Raw genomic sequence first — 27,620 nt, 5'->3', positions numbered from 1 at the left:
GTATGTTGAACTTCTGTATCTTACATTTAAATTCATGTGCACATGTCATTGAAAGATAGGAAAAATATTTGGGATGGGATAATGCTACTTTTATAGGCATGTCCTTACGTGTCTGGTTCCAGACCACTGGTTCTCAATAGGCTTTTCTGTCCTTACCTTCCAATGAGAATGACTGGTCCACCTGGTTACAAAAATAAGTTTATAATTTCCACTTTAAAATTTCAGACTTGATTTTCCCTCACGAAAAATGTATCAACCCATACAAAAATGAATTATAATCCACATAATAATTCAAAGTTCCTGTTGCTGCAGGATTATTTTACTGCTGTAGTAAACTGGATCAAATTAAGATCCTACATCTATAGAGGCCAAGAGGATAATAATAATCTGTGATATCAATTCAAAGAAACCCAAATACTGCTCTGGAATGTTTATAGCCACAGTCTTATCCATCAAATAATTATGTGCAAATGCCGATAGAGCAAATTCCCCACAGATTAGGTTAGGCCCCACTCATCATAAATCGACAACAGATATTTGTACTTCTCTTTCTCAATCAATATATAAACAAATGCAATAATACCAATGTCGTATATCTTTAGTGAGATAATTGGCCTACACTCTAATGCCACATACTTGGCTGAATTGTAGGACCTGCAAATAGAAAATTCTACTTATCATTTTAAAACCTGAGTCTCCTTTCTTTCTAACATTCTTACAGTTTCAACAGCCACACAGTCAATTTATTGGTAGCTTATGTGAAAGAAATGTGAAGCAAAATGTACAATTTAGAATGTGTTTAATCAAAATTATTCAGTTGAGAAAATGCATCTTATTGATTCTGTAAAAGGTGATATAATCTTGTTGAAGCACTACAATTCTCTTTTCTATTGTACAACATCAACTAGTTTATCAGCAGGCACAAAATGCACGCACACACACACACACACACACACACACACACACACACACACACACACACACACACACACACACACACACACACACACACACACACACACACACACACACACACACACACACACACATCTGACTGTTTAATATACTGTATATCAATTCAGAATTGGGCTCTCCAACCCTGTTCCTGTGAATGACCCTCCTGTAGGTTTTCACTCCATCCCTAGTTGTAACTAACCTGATTCAGCTTATCAACCAGCTAATTATTAGAATCATGTGTACTAGATTAGGGTTGGAGCTCTTCAGGAACAGGGTTGGAGAGCCCTGTGTAGCCCTGTGTAGGCAGTATTGTCCTACAGGCACTGCAATGTCGTTAGAGTGACTGGGGTGTTTATGTCATGTGACCGAGAAGCTACTGTCCTCAGCATCTCAAGATATATTCCATGGCTGCCAGCGCTCTATTCCCTCAATGAACAGGCAGCTCTCTGCCTTCCAACGGAGCCAGAGCTGTCACCCAACCATGCTGCAGCTATCACAGAGCCTCTAATGGCACTGGTCGCTCTGAGCATGTCAGGACTCAAAGGGCAAGATGGACTGGGCGAGGCCCAGGGCTCCGGGCTGGGTGAGGGTAACGGGGGGTGTCTTGGGAAATATGAGGACACCAGGACTGGTCATCTGGTCTGGCATATAAAAAGGGTGCAACATTTCATCCAAACACATGTAAACACTGTGGTGGGTGTGAGTCAGTGGTGGCTGGTGACACTTTAAATGGGGAGGACAGGCTTACAGTAATGGCAGGAACAGAATAATGGAATGGCCTCAAACACATTAAACACATGGCTTTCCATGTGTTTGATCCATTCCATTGACTGCATTCCATTCATTATTATGAGCCTTCCTCCCCTCACCAGCCACCTCTGGTGTGAGTGTCTAGACCTCTTTGCGCAGGGCCACTTTCACACTGCTGAAGATTTTGCCCAAGGCTTCAAAGAAGGGGTCACAGAAGGTCTGGATGCAGAGGGAGTAGATACGACTGATGCACTGTGACTCGATCAGGCAGCTCTTGATGCAGGGCACCACGGCCCAGATATGACAGAATGAGATGCAGGCGAAGAGGAAGCCCCAGAGCAGGGCCACAGGGATGCCGAAGATGGCTGAGAGGATGCGGTAGCACCAGTACTTGGACACGGTGAAGGTGGTGTAGCTGAGCTTCCACACCCCATCCAGACTGTGTGTGCCGTCAGGCTCTGCGATTACATCCTCAAACTCTACCTGCAGGGAAGGAATACCATGGACGACGTTAGTGAATTCTCACTGATGAAAGGAAGTCTAGTGTTTAGTCTAGTGAGTACCTAACACCAGGGCCAGGATTTAATCAACGACGTGTTGTCAACAAACCCATTGCACTGTCGACAATATGCCTTTGGAAGGTCATTTTCTTAATATTCACGGAAAAGTAATGGTAAATGCTGTGAATGTCGGCACAAGTGTAAATTCCCTTTTAAAGTCAAGAACAATGCGCTTAGCAACAGTGCACCCTTGATTGAATCCTTGCCCAGTTTCCTCACAAATCAATGGATATGATTATGCAAAAATGCATGTGATATTATGACTTAACAACATTACTGTTATCATTAGTAGTGCCTGGGGTACATAGTGGATGAAATAAACACAACTATACTGAGGGCCTATACCACACTTCAATCTGTTCTGTGTACTGTACTAACAAATAGACCCCTTTCTGTGTTAGCAAACATTGCCACACTAGGGACACAGGGAGTTCTCATAGACCGCTAGCAAAAAAGCCTCCATTTACATGTTGCTTATGAGTGCATTTCCCACTACCTTGGATTATGAATGGATTGTAAAAGCTTGCATGAATGACCTGCTTATTATAATGTGTGTGTCATCGTTGCCCATCAACTGCATTATACGTAAAAAACATTTTTTTGAAACACTTCAACTTCAACTGGTAAACATACCCTTCGCTAACTTTACTACAGACTATATCAATGAGCGTTAACTACTGAATCTAAAATAGGTATTTGGCAAAGATCACAACTAAATATACTCTTAGCAACTGCTCAAGCAATAATCAAAACAACATTGTAAGCGTATGAGAACCCCAAAAACGTGTTTTATTTAGAAGTAATAACTACAGTATGTAAATGTGGTCTATGTTGAATGGGCGCAGATGGTGATGGCTTTCATTTTCTGCCTCCAAAAGTCAGTGTGTGACGTCATTGTGTTGTCTACTGAAAAGTGGCTGAAACCCAGAGTTTCTTCACGTAAAATGCAAGTCTGTGATGGCCCAGTTTGTAATTGCTTGTTGTATTCAGTATCCAACACCTGGTCCTTACATAGACATCTGCAACTCAACCCTGAATGGTAATTCACTTGTTACACTCAACAGATGCCTAACAGATGTAAACCAATTTCTAGAATTTGAAATATTACTACTGAATCACAGTCTATTCCTTTTAATTATCACAACTTTAAAATTGGTTGTAGGCATGCTTTCCAAACTGAAAAGTGGTGCGTGCATATGTATTCACCCCCTTTGCTATGAAGCCCCTAAATAAGATCTGGTGCAACCAGTTACCTTCAAAGGTCACATAATTAGTTAAATAAAGTCCACCTGTGTGCAATCGAAGTGTCCCATGATCTGTCACATAATCTCAGTATATATACAACTGTTCTGAAAGGCTCCAGAATCTGCAACACCACTAAGCAAGGCACACCACCAAGCACGTGGCACCATGAAGACCAAGGAACTCTCCAAACAGGTCAGGGACAAAGTTGTGGAGAAGTACAGATCAGGGTTGGGTTATAAAAAAATATCAGAAACTTTGAACATCCCACAAAGCACCATTAAATCCATTATAAAAACATTTGAAAGAATATGGCACCACAACAAACCTGCCAAGAGAGGGCCGCCCACCAAAACTCACGGATAAGGCAAGGAGGGCATTAATCAGAGAGGCAACAAAGAGACCAAAGTTGACCCTGAAGGAGCTGCAAAGCTCCACAGCGGAGATTGGAGTATCTGTCCACTTTAAGCCGTACACTCCACAGAGCTGTGCTTAATGGAAGAGTGGCCAGAAAAAAAGCCATTGATTATTAAAGGGGAAAAAAGCAAACAGAGAACACCATCCCCACAGTGATGCATGATGGTGGCAGCATCATGCTGTGGGGATGTTTTTCATTGGCAGGGACTGGGAAACTGGTCAGAATTGAAGGAATGATGGATGGTGCTAAATACAGGGAAATTCTTGAGAGAAACCTGTTTCATTCTTCCAGAGATTTGAGATTGGGACAGAGGTTCACCTTCCAGCAGGACAATGACCCTACGCATACTGCTAAAGCAACACTCAAGCGGTTTAAGGGGAAACATTTAAATGTCTTGGAATGGCCTAGTCAAAGCCCAGACCTCAATCCAATTGAGAAGCTGTGGCATGACTTAAAGATTGCTTTACACCAGCGGAACCCATCCGACTTGAAGGAGCTAGAGCAGTTTTGCCTTGAAGGATGTGCAAAATTCCCAGTTGTTAGATGTGCCAAGCTTATAGAGACAAACTCCAAGAGACTTGCAGCTGTAATTACTGCAAAAGGTGGCTCTACAAAGTATTGACTTTGGGGGAGGGTGAATAGTTATGCAGGCTCAAGTTTTCTGTTTTTTTGTTTTATTTCTTGTTTCACAATAATAAAAAAAACATTTTTCATCTTCAAAGTGTTAGGCATGTTGTGTAAATCAAATGATACAACCCCCCCAAAAAAATATATTTTAATTTTAGGTTGTAAGACAACAAAATAGGTTAAATGCCAATGGGGTGAATCATTTTGCAAGCCACTGTAAGTAATGAAAATACTGAGCTATAGTATACTCTGAAAAAAAAGTGTAACAAGTCACACCTTTTTTCTCTCTAAAAATATCTAAAATATCTAAAATATTTCTCTCAAAAATATTGACACCCTGAAAGATTCTTAGAAATAAAGTAGTCAAAAGATTAGTATTTGGTCCCATATTCCTAGCATGTGGTAACTACGTCAAGCTTGTGACTCTACAAACGTTTTGGATGCATTTGAAGTTCATTATGACTGGGTTTCAGATTATTTGTACACTATAGAAATGCAAAATAATGTATTGTGTCCTTCTGGAGTCACTTTTATCGTAAATAATGGGTTTCTAAACACTTCCACATTAACATGTGGGTGATACCATGACTACAGATAATCCTGAATGAATCGTGAATAACACACCCCCAAGACATGATAACCATTATCAATAACAGGAAAGGTTAGCATGTCTTGGGGGCTAACCATTACCAATAACAGGAAAGGTTAGCATGTCTTGGGGGCTAACCATTACCAATAACAGGAAAGGTTAGCATGTCTTGGGAGCTAACCATTATCAATAACAGGAAAGGTTAGCATGTATTGGGGGCTAACCATTACCAATAACTTATACTTAACAGATGACTCACTCAAGTCAATAAAAGTTTTTTCATATGCCCTGTTTAGCCAGGCAGTAGACTATCTCCTTCCACGCTCTCCTGAGCTCTGGGGAAATATAGCGCATGATAGATTTCACTGTATGTAAACATGACGACAAACACAGGAAAAGCAGCTATAAAGCTCTGAAAAGAAACCACCTCATAATATCCCTGTCTGTCACAGCGCTTTAGCCCCATTCCAGAAATAAACGCTGGGTGCCGTGCTGGGGCATAAGGAACAGGCCTGGGACTATTTTGGGACATTCATGGCAGCAACACAGCAACATACTGAAGTGTTCAGTGTTGGGTTTAAGTTTAGACTTTAGACTTAATTTTAAACTAAGGTTTAAAACTTGTCTTTCCTTACTTGAGGCAAAACGAGTTCAACCTGTAGATTCAGTGTGCGTGTGAGTGGGTGGCGTCGTCATGGTTTACCTACCTTGATCACATCCTCATTGATCAATTTAGGGTCTCTGTTGATCAGGTCGATCTCCTTGGTGTGGCTGTCTTTCACAAATTTCTCCTCGTTGGTGTTGAACTGGTACTGGTCGGCCATGGTGGGGCCGTGGGCCTGGGCTGGGGCAGAGGCAGGGAGAGTAGTGGGGGGTGGAGGGCTGGGGCAGAGGACAGTGAGTGTGAACCCACTGAAGCAGACTGCAGGCAGCCCCCTCAGTCACACTGATCCTCCCTGTTACCACTGTGACGACACGGCTGAAATTCCCGTGGACAGCTGCTACACACACACACACACACACACACACACACACACACACACACACACACACACACACACACACACACACACACACACACACACACACACACACACACACACACACAAACACACACACACACACACACACACACACACACACACACACACACACACACACACACACACACACACACACACACACACACACACACACACACACACACACACACACACACACACACACATATACATACACCTATACACACACACCTACACATGCACACACACTTATACACCCACACACCTAGACTCACACACCTAGACACACACACACAGCAAAAGCATGTCTTAAAGGGGACCCCAGAGCCGTGTCAAATTTCACACTGGGCTGTGGGGTCAGCAGGGCAGGGCTTACATGGTAGCATGAATTTCCACTCTAGGGTGATGCAGTGACGACTCTCCTACTCCTGCTCCCACTAACACCAACAGTTCACTACAGTACCATCCGCGCTGACCAACAACCTCCAGACAGGAAGAATGTAGGACTTTGTCATAAACAGTAATCCACTGTATTATGCTTAGTCAACAAAGTATATGTGAATGCATAGAACATTTTCAAAACAAGATACTTAATTGATAAAGGGTTCAAGTAAAGAATGAGAAAGTATACATATTGGATTTACCAGATCATTCATCATTCATCCATGTTTTGTTGTTGTATGATTTGTTTTTGTTTTTATCGAGGCCAAAAGTCATTGAATGTTGTTTGACTGTGTAACAGTCCTCAGCCCTCTGGTCACTAGCACAAGGTTTATGTTGTAAATCCCAGCTCGGTGTCTTTACCTCTTCCCTTCATTCAGAAAAGATGAACGTGATCCTCTCTCTGTATCCTCACCGGTCATTGAAGTAAAACTTGTCCACTTCTACTCATCAACGTATTGATGAAAGCACAAGAAAGCATATTGTAGTTCAGCAGGTGTTGATGCATACCTACATTAAGAATTAGAAACATGCACTTTACATATGCATTTTTTGGAATGTAATTACTTTTAATAAGCAATGGATGATGTGCATTTCAGCTGTGAACTGACCATCATTATACAATGTCAAATGAGTTTCAGCTAGCCCTGTAGACAAATGCCCTCTTGAGGTGCTCATTTTCAGTCATCATTAAGCTGTCACCCACTGTGATAAAAAATATATTTGATTGAGAATCTTGTCTAGCTTTATATTGATAAACTACCGCTGACATTGCAAATGTTACAGTTAATAAGCAGTCAGTGACATAATTGACAACTTCCATTATGTCTATTAACAAATTCTATGGGCTGTACAGCAAGCAAATAGAATAAAAAATAAATGACATTTTCATTTATGAGTCAAGCCTCACTGGTGGTAGAACACTGTGCAGTGTGTCACTGTCTCAATACGTCCACTATAAAGTATTTAATTTAACCTATGGCATATTGCTGGACAGCACATAGTAGTGAGTCAGTGCCAATGCAAGACTAGTTACTGTAAAAGAGAGATTTTTTAAAACTAGGCAAGTCAGTTATGAACAAATTCTTATTTTCAATGACGGCTTTGGAACAGTGGGTTAACTGGCTGTTCAGGGGCAGAATGACAGATTTGTACCTTGTCAGCTCAGGGATTTGAACTTGCAACCTTGCAGTTACTAGTACAACACTCTAACCACTAGGTTACCCTGCTACCCTCACACCCTGTCCTTATGAGTCTCAGGGCAAGACAGAACAGAACAAGAGTGACCATGGAACATTTCTGGAAAACCAGGGAATTCATTCAATTTACCCAGAATTTTCCAACCCTAGTTAGTAGTAGCTGATTTCATTGACAAATCAAAATCAATATTAAATTAGAGTACTTTGGAGACAAGAAATGGAGTGTTTTATCCCATGGCTCCCGTCAACCCAGGCACATCCATCACCTACCAGGGAAAGAGCATACTCAAACTCGTCATTGTACTGTAGGTGATAGACGCTAGGGATCCACCTCTTTGATGGTATGCATTCTGTATGAAGAAAGCAAGAGCTTGTCATTGACTTCGTATAAGCCTTTATTATTCATGAATTATCTTTATCACCCTTAAAAGCTCAACTAACTCACCAGTGCAATTTGTATCTATTTTGTATTATAAGCCTGCACAAATTATCTCTACTTCTTATGGACATGTGTTTTAGTGGTATTTTAAAGTAGATATTATTCTCTCTCTCTCTCTCTCTCTCTCTCTCTCTCTCTCTCTCTCTCTCTCTCTCTCTCTCTCTCTCTCTCTCTCTCTCTCTCTCTCTCTCTCTCTCTCTCTCTCTCTCTCTCTCTCTCTCGGAGGACCATGCCTCAGGACTACCTGTCCCTTGTCCACCTGGTCGTGCTGCTGCTCCAGTTTCAACTGTTCTGCCTGCGGCTATAGAACCCTGACCTGTTCACTGGAAGTGCTACCTTGTCCCGGGACTACTTTTTTCGACTCTCTCTCTCTCTACCGCACCTGCTGTCTCTAACTCTGAATGATTGGCTATGAAAAGCCAATTGACATTTACTCCTGCACCCTCTACAACCACTGTGATTATTATTTTTTTACCCTCCATTTGAACATCTTGGCCATGTTCTGTTGTAATACCCCTATAAAACACAATACTCTCTCAAAATAAATGTATCATCTTTAGGATTTCTTGCAGTTGTCACGATCAGTCATTACATCCTATATTTACTTGTTGCATAAACAAGACCATAGAAACATTATGATGATATGGAAAAGAGGAAGGAGAGGAGGAAAAAGAAGTGTTAGCTAAGCAAGCAACAGTAATAGCAGTGTATCACTATTGTAAGCCTGTTGCAATTTATCTCCACCAACAGACTGCTGTCCAGTAGCATGCAAAAAATACTGTATTGAGTCAAGTGAACTGTGTCTTTAGGGAAGAGCAGTGGCTTGACCATGTTCCCTGTACCAGTTCCCTTTGGGCAGAGAGACAGAAAGTGGGAGAGATGGAAATAGGGGTGGGGGAGTGGTGGAATGGGATCAGAGTGTGGGCTGGGGTCTGGTGGGCTGGGGGTCGGGGCACGGAGAAGGAGGAGGGACAGAAATAGATCCCTGATTGTCACGGAGGGCATGCCTGTGTCTCCTGTGTGTGTCAATGCTGTAAACTGCAGTGGGTCCTGACCGACAGACTGAGCCAGACAGACAGACAGATGGCACCCCAACAGATTGACCGCATGGGAGTAAAATTGAACGTCTAAGACTCCTAGATGTTTTGACATTGATGTTGACTTCTTTACTGAACAGTAGGGTCTGCCAGACAACTTAAAAGGGTTTCTTACAATCCCAGAGAAATTGAAGAATGTATCCCTGTGGTATAGGCAAGGTTCACTGCAATTTCCATTGAAAATGAACTGTATCACAAAAATAGTTGCTTCATAAGTTTGTGAATGGTAGTATATGCATGCTAAGGGTCAGAAATCCCAATGATTAGTACGGTAGAGTGCATTAGCATCTCACAACAGCTGTGCAGTGCTTTTAAAGTTTACATAATTTGAATTGCTGGGGCAACTATAATTGCCTAAGTCTATTTAGGCTCCAGAGACAAGTCTGTAGCTCATTATGTTTTATCTTAATTGCTAACACATTTCTTCAAGCTATGGTTTAGAGATGAAACTGACTCCAATGAACCAATAATAGTTCTATATTAGTATTTTGTACTAAAATAAGAAAAAATAAATAATATTATTTTTAGATACGGTGTAATATAATTGAACAGATTTACTAAATAAATATGACAAGTTCTACTTTTTAAAATCCATCCTTTGCAGAGTAAAGGTTGCAAAGTAATTTTTTCTTTGAAAATAAGACATGACTGCAAACAACCAGTGCCAATGTAGTGTGCTTCAGCCCAGCCCCCCTCCCTCCCTCCCTCCCTCCCTCTCCCTCCCTCCCTCCCTCCCTCCCTCCCTCCCTCCCTCCCTCCCTCCCTCCCTCCCTCCCTCCCTCCCTCCCTCCCTCCCTCCCTCCCTCCCTCCCTCCCTCCCTCCCTCCCTCCCTCCTTCCTTCCCTCCACCCTCCCTCCACCATCACTCCCATAGAAGGTGGCAGAGCCCAACATCAGTCCCTGGCTAGTCGGACGTTGATGCTACCACAGCACTTTCCCATACTCTTAAAGAAGGGAGTCATGGCGATGTTTAACACACTGCTCGAAACAGTCTGAACCCAGTGCATGTTGATCAGGAAGAGCTGCATACAGGGCATGATCAGCCTGGGGACGGACAGGCAGACAGACAGACTGAGCATTAACAGGCCAGTGCAATATCTCTTAAAGCAAGTTTACACTATACACAATTCATTGAAACCATGGGCACATCATTCGACTCCATCAATCACCAACTGAAGACATTGGATGGACCACATCAGAGGAGGTCAAAGGTGAGAGGACCCACCAGATGTGTAGGCAGCTGAGGACAGTGAAGAGGATCCCTGCTACCAGAGAGACGGGTACGGCCAGGAGGATGGAGATGAGCAGGTAGCACCAGAGACGGGACACTTCAAACAGGGCGTGGCTCCACAGCCACACATTATCGAAGCTCCGCACCGAGGGGGGCTGAGCTATCACGTCCTCAAACGTCACCTCAGGAGACACAGAGGACAGTCAGGTCATGGCCTGGTGGGAGCTCTCTTTAGCATGGGACTTTAGTGAAGTTCTATGTATAGGGATGGTCAGAATAAGGATGTTGGGAGGTTCTCAAATACTTCATATCTTTTATTTATTTAATGTGATGCAGAGAAGCCACAGACATGAACTGAATCACACTCACTGCAATAACCACATTACAATGGGACTGAATCATTACTTATAATATGGTCACGGGGCGAGATGAAAAACGAGGTATAGTTCAAACTGTGTCCACAGGAGGTCAGCGTCGCTCAGCACACCAGTTTTCAACATCAGATTCCACTTTGTTGGATGCCAGATCTCCCTCTCTATTGCCTTCAGATGTGTGTCCAGTCTACCATTAAAGCTACGGGGTTTGAGATACATGAGTGCTCATGTCAATAAAATCCTAGCCAGTTAATCCATACCACTGAACATTGTATGCATTGTATAGACATTACCTAACAAGTTTACCATTAATGGCTCATGGTGTACAGAGAACTCTATGTAGGTGACCCAAATCCTTCCCTATCTCAACCATAACATTTCCAGAGTATCTCAGAACATCAATACGTGATTATATGCATACTGTTGCTCTTATTTCATGCCTGTGTTTAAACCTCTCCTTCCCCTATCTGGAAGTCAACAGACAGGGGATGTGGGGTATCGGAGTATTTGCAAGCACACGCAGTGCTTTTATCTCCCACAGAGTGCTCTCTGTCTGTATAAACCTTCACTTTAACTCGCTGTTTACCGGGCTGTGCAGCAGTGTGTGTCAGTTACCTTTAGACACTTGTTGACTCCCCTTGGGTCCCTGTCCTTCACTGGTGTAACTGTGGATAGAGATGGAGAGTGAGACAGAGTCATCCTCTTGGGCTGGTTCCTCTGCTTCTACCTCCACTACTTCCTCTAGTAGTCCCTCTGCTGTGTGTCTGGCTGGAGGGATTCCCGGGGGTGGGACCCACAGAGGAGTCTCCTGCTCCACTATGTCCTCCAGGTCTAGCCTGGTCTTGGCTGGTGAACGCCCTGTGGCCATGGTGTGTGTGTCTCAGTGGCGTGCACCTTCACTGGGCTGGGACAGAGGATGAAGGGCGGGGGGGTCACTCTGGAGGTTGACCACCATAGACCAATCCTACTCCGCTCGCCCCAGCAGCCCAGTCGCTGACACCCCAGTGGGACATAGTGGACTGGTGACTGCATCTGTGCATACTCCCTCAATGTGGAATTCCCAAATTGGCTTTCACAGGCCTGACAAGCCAAATGAAGGAGCTAATTTTGACCTGTGTGAGAACTTTCCAAAAGGAGGAGCTGTCCTCCACATTGTAATTGACAGAGTAAAATTTGCGAATTATATACAAAAAACATCTGAGGCACATGTGTTGATTTGAGTCCATTGATAACACTGTGCTAATTATAATGATGTTGGTAATGCTGCTTCGTCCTGTAAAACATATTTTGCCGGATTTCAAGACACAAAATACATAGTGAGACAATGATATACACTATATATACACTGCTCAAAAAAATAAAGGGAACACTAAAATAACACATCCTAGATCTGAATTAATGAAATATTCTTATTAAATACTTTTTTCTTTACATAGTTGAATGTGCTGACAACAAAATCACTCAAAAATTATCAATGGAAATCAAATTGATCAACCCATGGAGGTCTGGATTTGGAGTCACACTCAAAATTAAAGTGGATAACCACACTACAGGCTGATCCAACTTTGATTTAATGTCCTTAAAACAAGTCAAAATGAGGCTCAGTAGTGTGTGTGGCCTCCACGTGTCTGTTTGACCTCCCTACAACGACTGGGCATGCTACTGATGAGGTGGCGGATGGTCTCCTGAGGGATCTCCTCCCAGACCTGGACTAAAGCATCCGCCAACTCCTGGACAATCTGTGGTGCAACGTGGCGTTGGTGGATGGAGCGAGACATGATGTCCCAGATGTGCTCAATTGGATTCAGATTTGGGGAACGGGCGGGCCAGTCCATAGCATCAATGCCTTCCTCTTGCAGGAACTGCTGACACACTCCAGCCACATGAGGTCTAGCATTGTCTTGCATTAGGAGGAACCCAGGGCCAACCGCACCAGCATATGGTCTCACAAGGGGTCTGAGGATCTCATCTCGGTACCTAATGGCAGTCAGGCTACCTCTGGCGAGCACATGGAGGGCTGTGCGGCCCCCCAAAGAAATGCCACCCCACACCATGACTGACCCACCGCCAAACCGGTCATGCTGGAGGATGTTGTAGGCAGCAGAACGTTCTCCACGGCGTCTCCAGACTCTGTCACGCCTGTCACAAGTGCTCAGTGTGAACCTGCTTTCATCTGTGAACAGGGAACAGGGCGCCAGTGGCGGATTTGCCTATCTTGGTGTTCTCTGGCAAATGCCAAACATCCTGCACAGTGTTGGGCTGTAAGAACAACCCCCACCTGTGGACGTCGGGCCCTCATACCACCCTCATGGAGTCTGTTTCTGACCGTTTGAGCAGAGAAATGCACATTTGTGGCCTGCTGGAGGTCATTTTGCAGGGCTCTGGCAGTGCTCCTCCTGGTCCTTCTTGCACAAAGGCGGAGGTAGCGGTCCTGCTGCTGGGTTGTTGCCCTCCTACGGCCTCCTCCACGTCTCCTGATGTACTGGCCTGTCTCCTGGTAGCACCTCCATGCTCTGGACACTACGCTGACAGACACAGCAAACCTTCTTGCCACAGCTCGCATTGATGTTCCATCATGGATGAGCTGCACTACCTGAGCCACTTGTGAGGGTTGTAGACTCCGTCTCATGCTACCACTAGAGTGAAAGCACAGCCAGCATTCAAAAGTGACCAAAATATCAGCCAGGAAGCATAGGAACTGAGAAGTGGTCTGTGGTCACCACCTGCAGAACCACTCCTTTATTGGGGGTGTCTTGCTAATTGCCTATAATTTCCACCTGTTGTCTATTCCATTTGAACAACAGCACGTGAAATGTATTGTCAATCAGTGTTGCTTCCTAAGTGGACAGTTTGATTTCACAGAAGTGTGATTGACTTGGAGTTACATTGTGTTGTTTAAGTGTTCCCTTTATTTTTTTGAGCAGTGTATATACAAAAGTATATACCCCTTCAAATGATTGGATTTGACTATTTCAGCCACACCCATTGCTGGCAAGTATATCAAATCGAGCACACCGCCATGCAATATCCATAGACAAACATTGACAGTAGAATGGCCTTACTGAAGAGCTCAGTGACTTTCAACGTGGCACCATCATAGGATGCAAGTTCGTCAGATTTCTGCACTGCTAGAGCTGCCACGGTAAACTGTAAGTGCTGTTATTGTTAAGTGGAAACTTCTAGGAACATCAACGGCTCAGCTGCAAAGTGGAAGGCCTCACAGAACGGGACAGTCAAGTGCTGAAGCGTGTAAAAATCATCTGTACTCGGTGGCAACTCTCACTTCTGAGGCAGGGTAGCCTAATGGTTAGAGCATTGGACTAGTAACTGAAAGGTTGCAAGTTCAAATCCCCGAGCTGACAAGGTACAAAATCTGTCGTTCTGCCCCTGAACAGGCAGTTAACCCATTGTTCCTAGGCTGTCATTGAAAATAAGAATTTGTTCTTAACGTAAAATAAAGGTAAAATAAATTTTAAAAATTACCATGCTCAATGCCAAGTGATGGCTGGAGTGGTGTTAAGCTCGCTGCCATTGGACTCTGGAGCAGTGGAAACGCATTCTCTGGAGTGATGAATTATGATTCACCATCTGGCAGTCTGAAGGAAGAATCTGGGATTGGTGGATGCCAAGAGAACACTACCTGCCCCAATGCATAGTGCCAACTGTAAAGGTTGGTGGAGGAGAAATAATGGTCTGGGGCTGTTTTTCATGGTTCGGGCTAGGCCCCTTAGTTCCAGTGAAGAGAAATCTTAACGCTACAGCATACAATAACATTCTAGACGATTCTGTGCTTCAAACTTGGTGGCAACAGTTTGGGGAAGGCCCTTTCCTGTTTCAGCATGACAATGCCCCCGTGCACAAAGTGAGGTCCATACAAAAACGGTTTGTCGAGTTCGGTGTGGAAGAACTTGACTGGCCTGCACAGAGCCCTGACCTCAGCCCGTCGAACACCTTTGGGATGAATTGGAACGTAGACTGCAAGCCAGGTCTAAACTCCCAACATCAGTGCCTGGGCTCACTAATGCTCTTGTGGCTGAATTGAAGCAAGTCCCTGCAGCAATGTTCCAACATTTAATGTAAAGACTTCCCAAAAGAGTGGAGGCTGTTATAGCAGCAAAAGGGGGACCAACTTCATATTAACGCCTAAGATTTTGGAATGAGATGTCCATTGAGCAGGTGTCCACATACTTTTGGTCATCTAGTGTATCGCAGGGCATATATATACAAGTGTCAGACATTGAATTGGATCAATAGATTGAATAGATCCACATCCAGCATGATTCACATGGATGTGATGTGATTTTATTGTCATGCTGGGGGTGTCATCCACATCGCCTGGTTGAACAGCACAGGAGACGGCGCTGACGCAGTATGCCCTTCAGTCTGCAGACATGGAGAGCCAGCAAGCAGTGTGTTCAAAGCCTTGTAATAGAGCCATTGAAGTGAGATATAATGTATGGCTTTATAGCGCTCTCTGCTGGCCAAGACTTTTTACTCTGCATTTGTCTATTTAGAAGCCCATGAAACATAATTGCCAAACATGCAAGCTGACAGGGTGAATTAGTTTTTGCACACATCTTTGTCTGCTGTACTGTACCACTACCCATTGCTGCTTACTGCAGACTTGAGTCAAAGTGTAGATAAATATACAGACAACAATCATCATGAAATAAGCTTCGACTTGGTGATATAGTGTACTGAATGGAGTGTCTCCTCCAGGTATTGATGGGTGGATTGCTTTTACAGCAGCCATTCTGGAGTAGGGTATTGAGACTGGATGTGATGATTGATGTGTGGTGAAATCATGGTGATGGAATGCACCAGGCATCTTGGTGGGTGAGCCCCACAGACAGAGACAGAGATGTGCCTGCTCTTTATCACATAACAGAAATGATGTAGAAGTGACTCAAGCCACCGTGGCTTTGTTAATCTGTCATATAATATACAGTGCCTTCATAAAGTATTCATACCCCTTGACTTATTCCACATTTATTTGAGTTACAACCTGAATTCAAAATGGATTTTTTTTTAAACGTCTCACCCATCTATCTACACACAATAACACATAATGAACAAGTGAAATATGTTTTTCAAAAATGTTGCAAATGTATTGAAAATTAAATATAGCAATATCTCATTTACATAAGTATTCACACCCCCAAGTCAATACTTTGTAGAAGCTACTTTGGCAGTGATTACAGCTGTGAGTCTTTCTGGGTATGTCTCCAAGAGCTTTCCATACCTGGATTGTGCAACATTTGCCAATTATTCCTTTCAAAATTCTTCAACCTCTGTCAAATTTGTTGTTGATCATTGCAAGACAACCATTTTCAGGTCTTTTCATAGATTTTCAAGTAAATTTAAGTCAAAACTGTAACTCCGCCATTCAGGAACTGTCTTCTTGGTAAGCAACTCCAGTATAGATTTGGCCGATTTGTGTTTCAGATTATTGTCCTGCTGAAAGGTGAATTCATCTCCCTGTGTCTGGTGGAAAGTAGACTGAAACAGGTTTTCCTCTATAATTTTGCCTGTGCTTAGCTCCATTCCATTCATTTTGTATTTTTAAAAACTCCCCATTCCTTAACCATTACAAGCATAACCATAACATGATGCAGCCACAACTATGACTGAAAATATGGAGAGTTGTACGCAGCAAGTGTGGTATTGTATTTGCTCCAAACAAAAAGTGAATTGCTTTGCCACATTTTTTTCAGTATTACTTTAGTGCTTTGTTGCAAACAGGATGCATGCTTTGGAATATTTTTATTCTGTGCAGGCTTCCATCTTTTCATTCTGTCAATCAGGTTAGTATTGTGAAGTAACTACAATGTTGTTGATACATCCTCAGTTTTCTCCTATCACAGCCATTAAACTATAACTTTTTTCAAGTCACCATTGATCTCATGGTGAAATCCCTGAAATCCCAGAGTGCCCTTCCACTCCGGTAACTGAGTTAGGAAGGACGCCTGTATATGTGGAGTGACTGGGTGTATTGATACGCCATCCAAAGTGTAATTAATAACTTCACCATGCTCAAAAGTATATTCAATATCTGCCTCTTTTTTAACCCATCTTCTTTGCAAAACATTGGAAAACCTCCCTGCTCTTTGTGGTTGAATCTGTGTTTGAAATTCCCTCCCTATTGAGGGATCTTACAGATAACTATGTGTGGGGTACAGAGATGAGGTAGTCATTCAAAAATCATGTTAAACACCATTATTGCACCATCCATGCAACTTATTATGTAACCTGTTTACTCCTGAAGTTATTTAGGCTTGCAATAACAAAGAAGTTGAATACTTATTGACTCAAGACATTTCAGCTTTTATTTTGTATCAATTTGTAAACATTAAAAAAAAAAAAAAATCCACTTTGACATTATGGGGTATTGTGTGTAAGCCAGTGACACATTGTTAATATTTTTAATCAATTTTAAATTCAGACTAAACAACAAAATGTGGAAAAGGTCAATGGGTGTGAATACTTTCTGAAGGCACTGTAATTAAGTAATGTGTGTGTAGAAACATTGAATTATACAACTACTAAGCTAGCAGGCAGCCCTTTGTGGCCCTCACCTTTGCCAGACACTACTCTATATCATCTTTGTAGATCATCAGGGAGAGGGGCTTTGGGCCAGGACCTCCAGCTGACTACAGGTTCAAATAGACAACTCTGTTTGAATTTGCTCTGAGCACATTACCCCCTACCAGTTTTGGCTTCCCGGGTGATTTAAGGGGAACATCTGCTTTATCCAACCTTTAGACGCATTAGTAGATCTCCAGTGTGTATGTCTGATCCCCGGATGCATTGGACTGGCATTTTAAAAGACATTTCAATAAATAATGGACATAAAGGTAGATAGATTCAGCGAAAAGACATTGCCACAAGCACCGCAGATATTGAGATGAGTGAGATGAAAGACTGCACTCACAAACCGTCATACACAGTATCTTCGCATGTGCACGGGTTCACTTCACGTTGGTACAGTGTGGTAGCCAGGCAACCAAAACAGCAGAGAAGTTGCGCCTGTTCAACGCTCTTAGTTGTTCCGGAAATGGCTGTTTACTTAATGCATCTATGTAATATCGCTGAGTCTACCTTTAAATAAATAATTTAAACATGTTTTAACGGATGAAATACACTACATGACCAAAAGTATGTGGACACCTGTTCGTCGAACATCTCATTCCAAAATCATGGGCATCAATATGGAGTTGGTCCCCCCTTTTCTGCTATAACAGCCTCCACTCTTCTGGGAAGGCTTTCCACTAGGTGTTGGAACATTTCTGCGGAGATTTGCTTCAATTCAGCCACAAGAGCATTAGTGAGGTCGGGCACTGATGTTGGGCAATTAGGCCTGGCTCGCAGTCTGCGTTCCAATTCATCCCAAAGGTGTTCGACGGGGCTGAGGTCAGGGCTCTGTGCAGGCCAGTCAAGTTCTTCCACACCGATCTCGACAAACCATTTCTGTATGGACCTCACTTTGTGCACTGGGGCATTGTCATGCTGAAACAGGAAAAGGCCTTCCCCAGACTGTCACAAAGTTGGAAGCATAGAATCGTCTAGAATGTCATTGTATGCTGTAGAATTAAGGTGGCCCTAGCCCGAAACATGAAAAATAGCCCCAGACCATTATTCCTCCTCCACCAAGCTTTACAGTTGGCACTATGCATTGGGGCAGGTAGCGTTCTCATGGCATCCGCCAATCCCAGATTAGTCCGTAGGACTGCCAGATGGTGAAGCGTGATTCATCAGAGAATACATTTCCACTGCTCCAGAGTCCAATGGCGGCGAGCTTTACACCACTCCAGCCGACACTTGGCATTGCACTTGATGATCTTAGGATTGTGTGCGGCTGCTCGGCCATGGAAACCCATTTTGTGAATGTCCCGCCGAACAGTTATTGTGCTGACGTTGCTTCCAGAGGCAGTTTGGAACTCTGTAGTAAGTTTTGCAACTGAGTACAGACGATTTTTACACATTACATGCTTCAGCACTCGGCGGCCCGTTCGGTGAGCTTGTGTGGCCTACCACCCCGGCTGAGCCATTGTTGCTCCTAGATGTTTCCACTTCACAATAAGAAGCACTTACAGTTGACCGGAGCAGCTCTAGCAGGGCAGAATTTTGATGAACTGACTTGTTGGAAAGGTGGCATCCTATGACTGTTCCAAGTTGAAAGTCACTGAGCTCTTCAGTAGGGCTACTATATGTAGTCAGGTAGATTCAATCACTGAGAAGTCTCATGCTGGCCTGTCTTTTTCACTGGCTTTATTCAGATGATAATAAGCTCTGTCATTCTGTATGTCTGTAGCTATAGGCTGTGGGTAATGAGACACACAGCCTGTGTAATGTGAAGAGCAGGTTCAGGCCTCTCTCTCTTTCGCTCTATGCTCTCCCAAACTGGATCAAAAGCCTAGCATCCAGCACTGCAGCAGAGGACCTTGTTGCTGTGTCCCTGCCTACTGCCTCACTGCATTTCCATGACGACAGGCACAGACGACATTTAAGGCATCCCTCAGATTCATGGTGGATGGTTCCATTTTTAAATCTCCATGTTGCTGTTTTGATGTTTTATACTAGTTTTACCTTTTATCCCTTGCATTAATATATACTTGCACATGACACACAGTTTTTCACTTGTAAGATGGTTTTAATTATTGTAATTATTAGAAAAGATAAATCTATTGTTGTTACTCTTGTAATTATACTTTATTTAAATAATGTGTTAATGAGAGAAAGTTAATTAGAAGCTTTACATTCCTGCTGTACAATTTTAAAATAGGAAAGTATTCCAATACCTTTTTTCCTGTTCATTGGAAACATGAGTAAACACGTCCATAAATGTTATTTCAGAATATAAACTGAGCAAAAAAATTCAATTAACATCACAGATCATCATTGTGAAGGGTTTAAACACTGTTTCCCATGCTTGTTCAATGAACCAAACAATGAATGAACATGCACCTGTGGAACAGTCGTTAAGACACTAACAGCTTACAGATGGTAGGCAATTAAGGTCACAGTTATGAAAACTTTGGACACTAAAGAGGCCTTTCTACTGACTCTGAAAAACACCAAAAGAAAGCTGCCCAGGGTCCCTGCTCATCTGTGTGAACGTGCCTTAGGCATGCTGGAAGGAGGCATGAGGACTGCAGATGTGGCCAGTGCAATAAATTGCAATGTCTGAACTGTGAGACGCCTAAGACAGCGCTACAGGGAGACAGGACGGCACCTGATCGTCCTCGCAGTGGCAGACCACGTGTGACAACACCTGCACAGGATCGGTACATCCCAATATCACACCTGCGGGACAGGTACAGGATGGCAACAACAACTGTCCGAGTTACACCAGGAATGCACAATCCCTCCATCAGTGCTCAGACTGTCCTCAATAGGCTGAGAGAGGCTGGACTGAGGGCTTGTAGACCTGTTGTAGGGCAGGTCCTCACCAGACATCACGTGCAACAATGTTGCCTATGGGGACAAACCCACCGTCGCTGGACCAGACAGGACTGACGAGTCGCGGTTTTGTCTCACCAGGGGTGATGGTCGAATTTGCGTTTATCGTTGAAGGAATGAGCATTACACGAGGCCTGTACTCTGGAGCGGGATCGATTTGGAGGTGGAGGGTCCGTCATGGTCTGGGGCAGTGTGTCACAGTATCATCGGACTGAGCTTGTTGTCATTGCAGGCAATCTCAACGCTGTGCATCACAGGGAAGACATCCTCCTCCTCATGTTCTACCCTTCCTGCAGGCTCATCCTGACATCCTGGCTCATCCTGACATGATAATGCCACCAGCCATACTGTTCGTCTGGGACCTGTTGGATTGGAGGGTGAGGGCTAGGGCCATTCCCCCCAGAAATGTCCAGGAACTTGCAGGTGCCTTGGTGGAAGAGTGGGGTAACATCTCACAGCAAGAACTGGCAAATCTGGTGCAGTCCATGAGGAGGAGATGCACGGCAGTACTTAATGCAGCTGGTGGCCACACCAGATACTGACTGTTACTTTTGATTTTGACCCCCCCTTTGTTCAGGGACTAGTCACATGTCTGTGGAACTTGTTCAGTTTATGTCTCTGTTGTTGAATCTTATGTTCATACAAATATTTACAAATGTTGAGTTTGCTGAAAATAAACGCAGGTGGCAGTGAGAGGACGTTTCTTTTTTTGCTGAGTTTACAATTCATTCAACATTGTATGAAACAAGCATACACTTTAACCCCCTAAGGTCGATCTCCGCGCCCCTGTGTCAGTCTAATTGTAATAATAAAACAATCCCCATAAAAATCTGTCAATTTAAGATAGGGATGTGTTTGTTTTGGGATTGGATGCCTCTCATCTCAATCCACCACATCTGCCTATATCACAATTCTGCATCTGTGGTGAAAGGTGACAAAACTAGAGCGATGTTTGTCAGACCACAAGACAATCCCGAAAATCGGTCTGCTCACAAAATCATCTGTAGCTTACCAATGGTTTGGCCTACAAACTATGGAAAGATGAGACTAACGAACATGATGTTGAGGCCACAGGCCTTACAAAACTCATCTGAAGGTCCCTTGGTACCAGCTGAAAAAATGAATGGAAGTATATATGGAGACTGTAACAGAATGTTTCGGTTTAGGCCTGTCATGAAACAATGGTAAAGTCAATGAAATTCTGTCACAATAATTTCATATTTCACATTAAAACACTGGTCTTGTGTTGGAGACCTTACCAATAAATAATGGACACCTACTCAGAGGCATATTATGCACAGCTTATGAGTAGGGGCTTGAGTTTTTACCAACCACATGATCTGACTTGAAAAATCTCAGGGCCCTATAGTTTTCCTGGTCAGGACACATAATCAGGAAAAACTCAGGGTGCTACGAGTACCGATGGCTGTCATATTAACAGTCCAAATTGAAGTGTGCTATCCACTGGCCTCTGTTTAGCCATGCTCCTCTGGTATCTGGCCAGGTATTCTGATCCCCTGGTCCAGAGTGTTCCTGGGGCTGGAGGTGGTGCAGCTGGAGCGCTTGTCGGCCGTGCTGCTGGTTCTCTGAATGAACTGGAGGAAGTTCTCCTGAAAGGAGCCCTCATGGCTGGAGGCCACCAGCTCCACCGGCCCGGAGGAGCAGCAGCGCCGGAACTTGACCAACTCCTCCCTGATCTGTCTGTTGAGAAGGCCATAAAAGAAAGGGTTGACAGCAAAGGAGGAGTAGGCCAGCCAAGTGACGGCCTCCTCCACGTCCCCGGGACTCTGCAGGGACGATCTGAAGGACAAGTGCAGGTGGAAGGAGAAGTAAGGCAGCCAGCAGAGCAGGAACTGGCTCACAATGACCAGCAGGGTGAGGGCAGCCTTACCCCCGCTGAATGCCCTCTCAGGGGACAGTCTCTGGGGCAGGCTGCGTGTGGCGGTGATGATGGTGGTCTGGCTGTTGATGGAGTCAGAACGGTTGGCACGTTTGGCTGGGTTGGACAAGGCCCAGGTGGTTGTCGCGGGTGCGTGCTGCAGGGCAGCTGAGCGCGCCACCTTGTACACGTTACAGTAGACAGCAAAGATGACAATGGCAGGTAACAGGAAACACACCACGCTGAAGAGCACAGCGAACACCTTCCTCAACCGACTGTGGCTCCAGTGGAGGGAGCAGTGGTTGGCAGCGATGGAGCTGTGGGCCCCGTAGGCAGGCCAACCAAACAGGGTGACCAGGGCCAGAAGGATGGACTTGACCCATATGAGGAGCATTATGCCGATGGCTAGATTGATGCTCATCTTCACCTCATAGCGCATGGGATGGACGATGTAGTAGTAGCGCTCCACACTGATGGCGGTGATGGTGAGGATGGAGGCACAGATGAGGAACACATTGAGGAAGATGTAGACCTGGCATTCCAACACGGTGAACACCACGGTGCCAAAGAAGGGTGAGTTGGAGATGATGCCCAGGGGCATGAGGAGGATGGCACACAGCAGGTCCACTGCACACAGGTGGCACACAAAGGCAAACCTCTTCAGGTGAGGGGCGCGGGCGATGGCCACCATGACTCCAGTGTTGGCCAATAGGGCGATGAGATTAAGGGTCACCATTGCAAACAGCCCAATCAGATCTTTGATCTGAGACTGGGAGCTGGTGACCACTCCCACCTCTGCGGGGACTGTGGGGTTGGGTCCCCATAGGCCAGTTGTGAGGTTGGCCCCTGTGCGATTGGGAATAGAGGCCAGCATCAGACCAGATTTCTCCATATTTCACAGAAAACTAGTCAGAGGCATCACTACAGCAGCAGGCCCCATTGCAATGTTAACTTTCTTCTCTTTTCACGTACTTGTCATCATGTTGGATATGTCCTGTTAAGGAGACAAAAACACAATTTAAACATTTACTGTATAGGAGCTTGAAATGTCATGCTGATGTAGCTTAACATATGGTTTGCTCCTACGGTACATGTTGCTTTGAACATATGGTTTACTCTCACAGTACATGTTGCTTTGATGCCTGGTAATCTTTTTCTATTAAATCAGTCTTCATCCCTGTCATGTGAGGGACGACCTAATTGATTTATTCCATTTCAGACGGCCCTGGAGACCGCATTGTATTAACAAGGAATATGTTCTACATTAAATAACCCTTTAAGCCTTCTACAAGTTGAATATTCATGACGTCTTTGCTCTAGGCTGCACTGAGCATTTCTATATTTCTTTCAGGTCTTGTTCTAAAAAGAAAACGTATTTAGGGGTGAGTTGATAATTAGCCCAAGGTAAGAGTGGAAATATACTGTACTTTCTATCTCATGCCTTGCTCAAACACAAGAGGATGAGAGGGTAATCAAAAAAACATTTAGGGTAAAATAAGAGTCAAAATAGCTGTTTGTGAGACAAGATTGTAATTGGATCGCAATTGTATATCATGAAATTAGGGGGTAAAACACTAAATTAAATACAACATTAAATCACCCAAATTCAACCTAGCTAATTTCCGATTTATACGAAATTGTTTGACTACAGAGGTAGCAAAACTGTACTTCAAATCTATGATACTCCCCCATTTAACATACTGCTTGACTAGTTGGGCCCAAGCTTGCTGTACAACATTAAAACCTATTCAGTCTGTCTACAAACAGGCTCTCAAAGTGCTTGATAGGAAGCCCAATAGCCATCATCATTGTCACATCCTTAGAAAGCATGAGCTCTTGAGTTGGGAAAATCTTGTGCAATACACCGACGCATGTCTTGTATTCAAGATCCTTAATGGCCTGGCTCCCCCTCCACTCAATATTTTTGTTAAACAGAAAACCCAGACATATGGCAGCAGATCCACAAGGTCTGCCATGAGAGGTGACTGTATAGTTCCCCTAAGGAAAAGCACCTTTAGTAAATCTGCTTTCTCTGTGAGAGCTTCCCATGTCTGGAATACACTGCCATCAGACACACATAACTGCACCACATATCACACTTTCACAAAATGCTTGAAGACATGGCTAAAGGTCAATCAGATTTGTGAACATGGTCCCTAGCTGTGTGTTGCCGCTCTCCATGTTGTCTGTTGTCTGTAGCTTGTGAGGTGTGGAAACACTTTGTTGCTTTTATGAATTTTGTCTTGCTGCTTTTTGTTCTATGTTGCTCTGTCTGTATGCTACATCTTGCTTGTCCTATGTTGCTCTGTCTGTATGCTATGTCTTGCTTGTCCTATGTTGCTATGTCTTGCTTGTTCTATGTTGCTATTGTCTATATTGTAATTGTTTTTAATAACCTGCCCAGGGACTGCGGTTGAAAATTAGCCGGCTGGCTAAAACCGGCACTTTTACTGAAACGTTGATTAATGTGCACTGTCCCTGTAAAAATAAAAATAAACTCAAACTCAAATGAAATCCAACCAATTTGACACAACTGTGGGAAACATTGGAGTCAACATGGGCTAGCATCCCTGTGGAACGCTTTCGAAAACCTTGTAGAGTCCATGCCTTGATGAATTAAAGCTGTACTAAGGGCAAAATATTTGTAAGATGTTCTTAATGTTATGTACACTCAGTGTATAATCTAATATAGTAATGAAGTTAGAATAAAAATAAAACAAAGCAAATTAATTTGTAAAATGTTGGATATTATTTACATTTCTACAGCATTATTGTCACAAGAGGATGGCCTGAGCGCTCTCTATTTCACTGCCTGGACGTTATCTGAGAAGCCAAATTACCAGATCACATGGACCTAAAACCAAGACAGCTAAAGAAATGAGAATACACATGCATTTTCACTGTTTTGATAAGAAAAACAGATGCACAAGTTGATTCGGAATTAGAAAAAAACTGTTTTAGTTCAGATAAAGTACTTCCCACTGGGCAAAAACTGGTTGAATCAATGTTGTTTATATGTCATTTCAACCCCCCAAAAATGTGATGAAGATGAACCAACTTGGAAAAATTATTAGATTTCCAAACAGTTATCAACATAAGGGCATATCATATTTTCTTTACCTAACTTTTAACCTAAATATAATGACATGGTGAATAATTGGTTTAAATTTCATGTTGAATTCATGTTAGTTGAACGTAAATCAAAACTAGATGAACTGCCGTCTATGCCCAGTGGGTTACTACAGTATGTCTAAAACATATAGTCCTTACTCCTTGCTACATGGTGTCAGCATTGCATGGATTTGGGGAACACGAAGTAGGTAACAGTAAAGGGAACATTAGATACGATGTGGTGCACAGGGCCAATGGATGGATTGTGGTGCTTTTCACTCACAGAGGAAAGCAAAACAACTCTATCCTTGCCTTTTGACTTTGATTCATAAGCCCGTTATTAGTCCCTTTAATGAATGTCCTGGTCCTTTCCATCTTTAGAAAGGTGTATTTTCTACAGACAGGAGAAAAAGTATAACACTTAAAAATAATGTTTTGCACTGAAAGATCAATGACTTCTGTTAAATGGCGCTATTTTCTGAGAGGTCACACGAGTCACCCATGCTTATCCCTCCAATGTACCCCTCACTGCCCCCACCCCACTTCCTGTCCTTCTCTGAGCCCACCCCTTCCCTCTCCCCCAGCCATTTCAGCTCGAGCTGTCCCTGCACAGCTACTGTCAACTGGGTAACCCACTGAGATGAGTCAGTATAATATCCTTCAATGTTAATATATTAAAAGTATTTTCTTAAAATTTACATTTTGTATTTAGGATGTAACTAAAGATAGATTTAGAGGCAAATGTTTTGTAAGGCTGTATATTATGAATGAGAATAGATGGGATATAAAAACATTTCTGTTAAATTTCCATTCATAAGGTATACTATTCTACTCAAAAGATAAGTAATTTCTTAAGAGAACATACATATAGTGGACACTGGAGATATACTGTACATTACCTTGCATTTGAAATACATGCACCTGAACTAGAAAACCCACTCCCCAAAAAACAATAACTCTTTAAAATAGCTTGTTGCCTCAACTTTCAGCTCATCTATATGACTGTCTGATGAAACATTCAAAGTGATTTCACTCTATGTAAAAATGCACAGTGCATCTCCAACAGAATGTACACCTGTTAGCTACGACCCCTGTCGAGGATACATTTTATGGATTTGTGAGCCAAAATGAGTAGAACGATAATAAGTCTTGTAACCTACCCATATGAGATTATGATATGTCCAGTCCAATTCAAAGAGACCAGGATATTATGATTCGTCCTTTCTGGGTATCCCAGGTGTTGTTTTAGTGAGGAGACATCAGTTAAGCAGATCCAGACGTGAACAGGTCCACATAGACCATTTACACTGGGTATTTCCACTGGATGAGCAGGACAAGATACACACTGCTGAGGATAGAGTTAGCCAGTGGGTTTTCCAGAGGTTTTGAAGTCTCTGGTATAGGTGTAGAGGGAATCTCCCTGGTCCAGACCAGGCTGTGATCACAGAGGGACACTAGTGTGAGAGCAGGTGAGTAGAGGGTGATCACTTCACTTCACTCAGGATGGTGTCTGTCCCTGATAGATGTGAGGATGCGCTTTCCATCCCTCCTCCTCCTCTCTATCACTGTGTAAGGCAGTGACTGTCACACATTGTGCACTGTGTGATTCCCTCCCTCCCTCCCAGACAGACACACACTCCACTGTCCACTAAAGAGAGTTTTTCCCTGGGTCCTAGAGCACACCAATTCAAAAGCTCTGCGTTAACATGTAAATGCCAGTTGCAGTTAACATGTTGGCTTTTTCCAACAATGTGTGTCTGTATTATTTCGATGCAAATACATGTTTTGTTTTTTTACAACCAAATAGCACATTACTCAGTGAGGGTTATAAAAACATGAGGTATAATCTTGTCGTGACTCATGAACTTTCCTATATTGGATTTAGTGATTGACCCAGCTGTGGTGATATGAGAACATTTCCACCAATCTCTGGATGACACTGTTCAAAATATAGGTTTATGGAAGAAACTAATGGTAAGCAACACTGTGTTGGTGTTGCGGTTTATCGAAATGTGTTGTCTGAAGAATGTGGTCAACACATCCAACTGTGCATCTACAGCATGTTGCAAACATGTTGGGCAACAACCACTAAATAGTGGCAACCCACAGAAGTAACATCAAAAGTGCTGAAAAAAATAACTTAAGAGTGATTGGTCAAAACACTGGGGTCTGGGCTGAGTTACATAAATAGGTGAAAGCATATGCAGTCTCCTCAAGGAGAGAGG

The 27,620-nt window shown here is 43.4% G+C and overlaps 3 protein-coding genes across 3 annotated transcripts; all 3 read right to left on the bottom strand.

The window, feature by feature from the left end:
- Positions 1–1,150: 1,150 nt before the first annotated feature.
- LOC112255496 (caveolin-3) lies at positions 1,151–6,077 on the bottom strand. Its single transcript, XM_024428475.2, has 2 exons — positions 5,851–6,077; positions 1,151–2,190 (listed from the first exon to the last, which is right to left on the bottom strand). Exons 1-2 carry the CDS (start codon positions 5,965–5,967, stop codon positions 1,849–1,851), a joined length of 459 nt encoding a protein of 152 aa, XP_024284243.2. The 5' UTR covers positions 5,968–6,077; the 3' UTR covers positions 1,151–1,848.
- Positions 6,078–10,234: 4,157 nt separating this feature from the next.
- On the bottom strand, positions 10,235–11,901 carry LOC112255282 (caveolin-2-like). The gene is made up of 4 exons (XM_024428305.1): positions 11,841–11,901; positions 11,562–11,611; positions 10,567–10,754; positions 10,235–10,385 (listed from the first exon to the last, which is right to left on the bottom strand). The coding sequence occupies exons 1-4, from the start codon at positions 11,899–11,901 to the stop codon at positions 10,235–10,237; spliced, it is 450 nt and encodes a 149-aa protein (XP_024284073.1).
- A 9,159-nt stretch (positions 11,902–21,060) lies between these two features.
- On the bottom strand, positions 21,061–26,971 carry LOC112255495 (probable G-protein coupled receptor). Its single transcript, XM_024428474.2, has 2 exons — positions 26,556–26,971; positions 21,061–23,278 (listed from the first exon to the last, which is right to left on the bottom strand). The coding sequence occupies exon 2, from the start codon at positions 23,174–23,176 to the stop codon at positions 21,881–21,883; it is 1,296 nt and encodes a 431-aa protein (XP_024284242.1). The 5' UTR covers positions 23,177–23,278; positions 26,556–26,971; the 3' UTR covers positions 21,061–21,880.
- Between the last annotated feature and the right edge of the window lie 649 nt (positions 26,972–27,620).

This window comes from Oncorhynchus tshawytscha, linkage group LG07 (genome assembly GCF_018296145.1).
Source record: "Oncorhynchus tshawytscha isolate Ot180627B linkage group LG07, Otsh_v2.0, whole genome shotgun sequence".
NCBI lineage: Eukaryota > Metazoa > Chordata > Actinopteri > Salmoniformes > Salmonidae > Oncorhynchus > Oncorhynchus tshawytscha.
Note: the sequence above shows the minus strand (reverse complement) of the source record. Positions and strands in the feature narration are given on the sequence as shown.

What these genes read in the sequence shown, in the direction of transcription:
- LOC112255496 (XM_024428475.2), bottom strand. Translation starts at nt 5,967, where the DNA reads ATGGCCGACCAGTACCAGTTCAACACCAACGAGGAGAAATTTGTGAAA. An exon ending in TCAATGAGGATGTGATCAAG is followed by an intron (nt 2,191 to 5,850) that starts GTAGGTAAACCA and finishes CCTTCCCTGCAG; the next exon opens with GTAGAGTTTGAGGATGTAAT.
- LOC112255282 (XM_024428305.1), bottom strand. Translation starts at nt 11,901, where the DNA reads ATGGTGGTCAACCTCCAGAGTGACCCCCCCGCCCTTCATCCTCTGTCC. An exon ending in GAGTCAACAAGTGTCTAAAG is followed by an intron (nt 10,755 to 11,561) that starts GTAACTGACACA and finishes GTGTCTCCTGAG; the next exon opens with GTGACGTTTGAGGACGTGAT. An exon ending in CTCAGCTGCCTACACATCTG is followed by an intron (nt 10,386 to 10,566) that starts GTGGGTCCTCTC and finishes GTCCGTCCCCAG; the next exon opens with GCTGATCATGCCCTGTATGC.
- LOC112255495 (XM_024428474.2), bottom strand. Translation starts at nt 23,176, where the DNA reads ATGGAGAAATCTGGTCTGATGCTGGCCTCTATTCCCAATCGCACAGGG.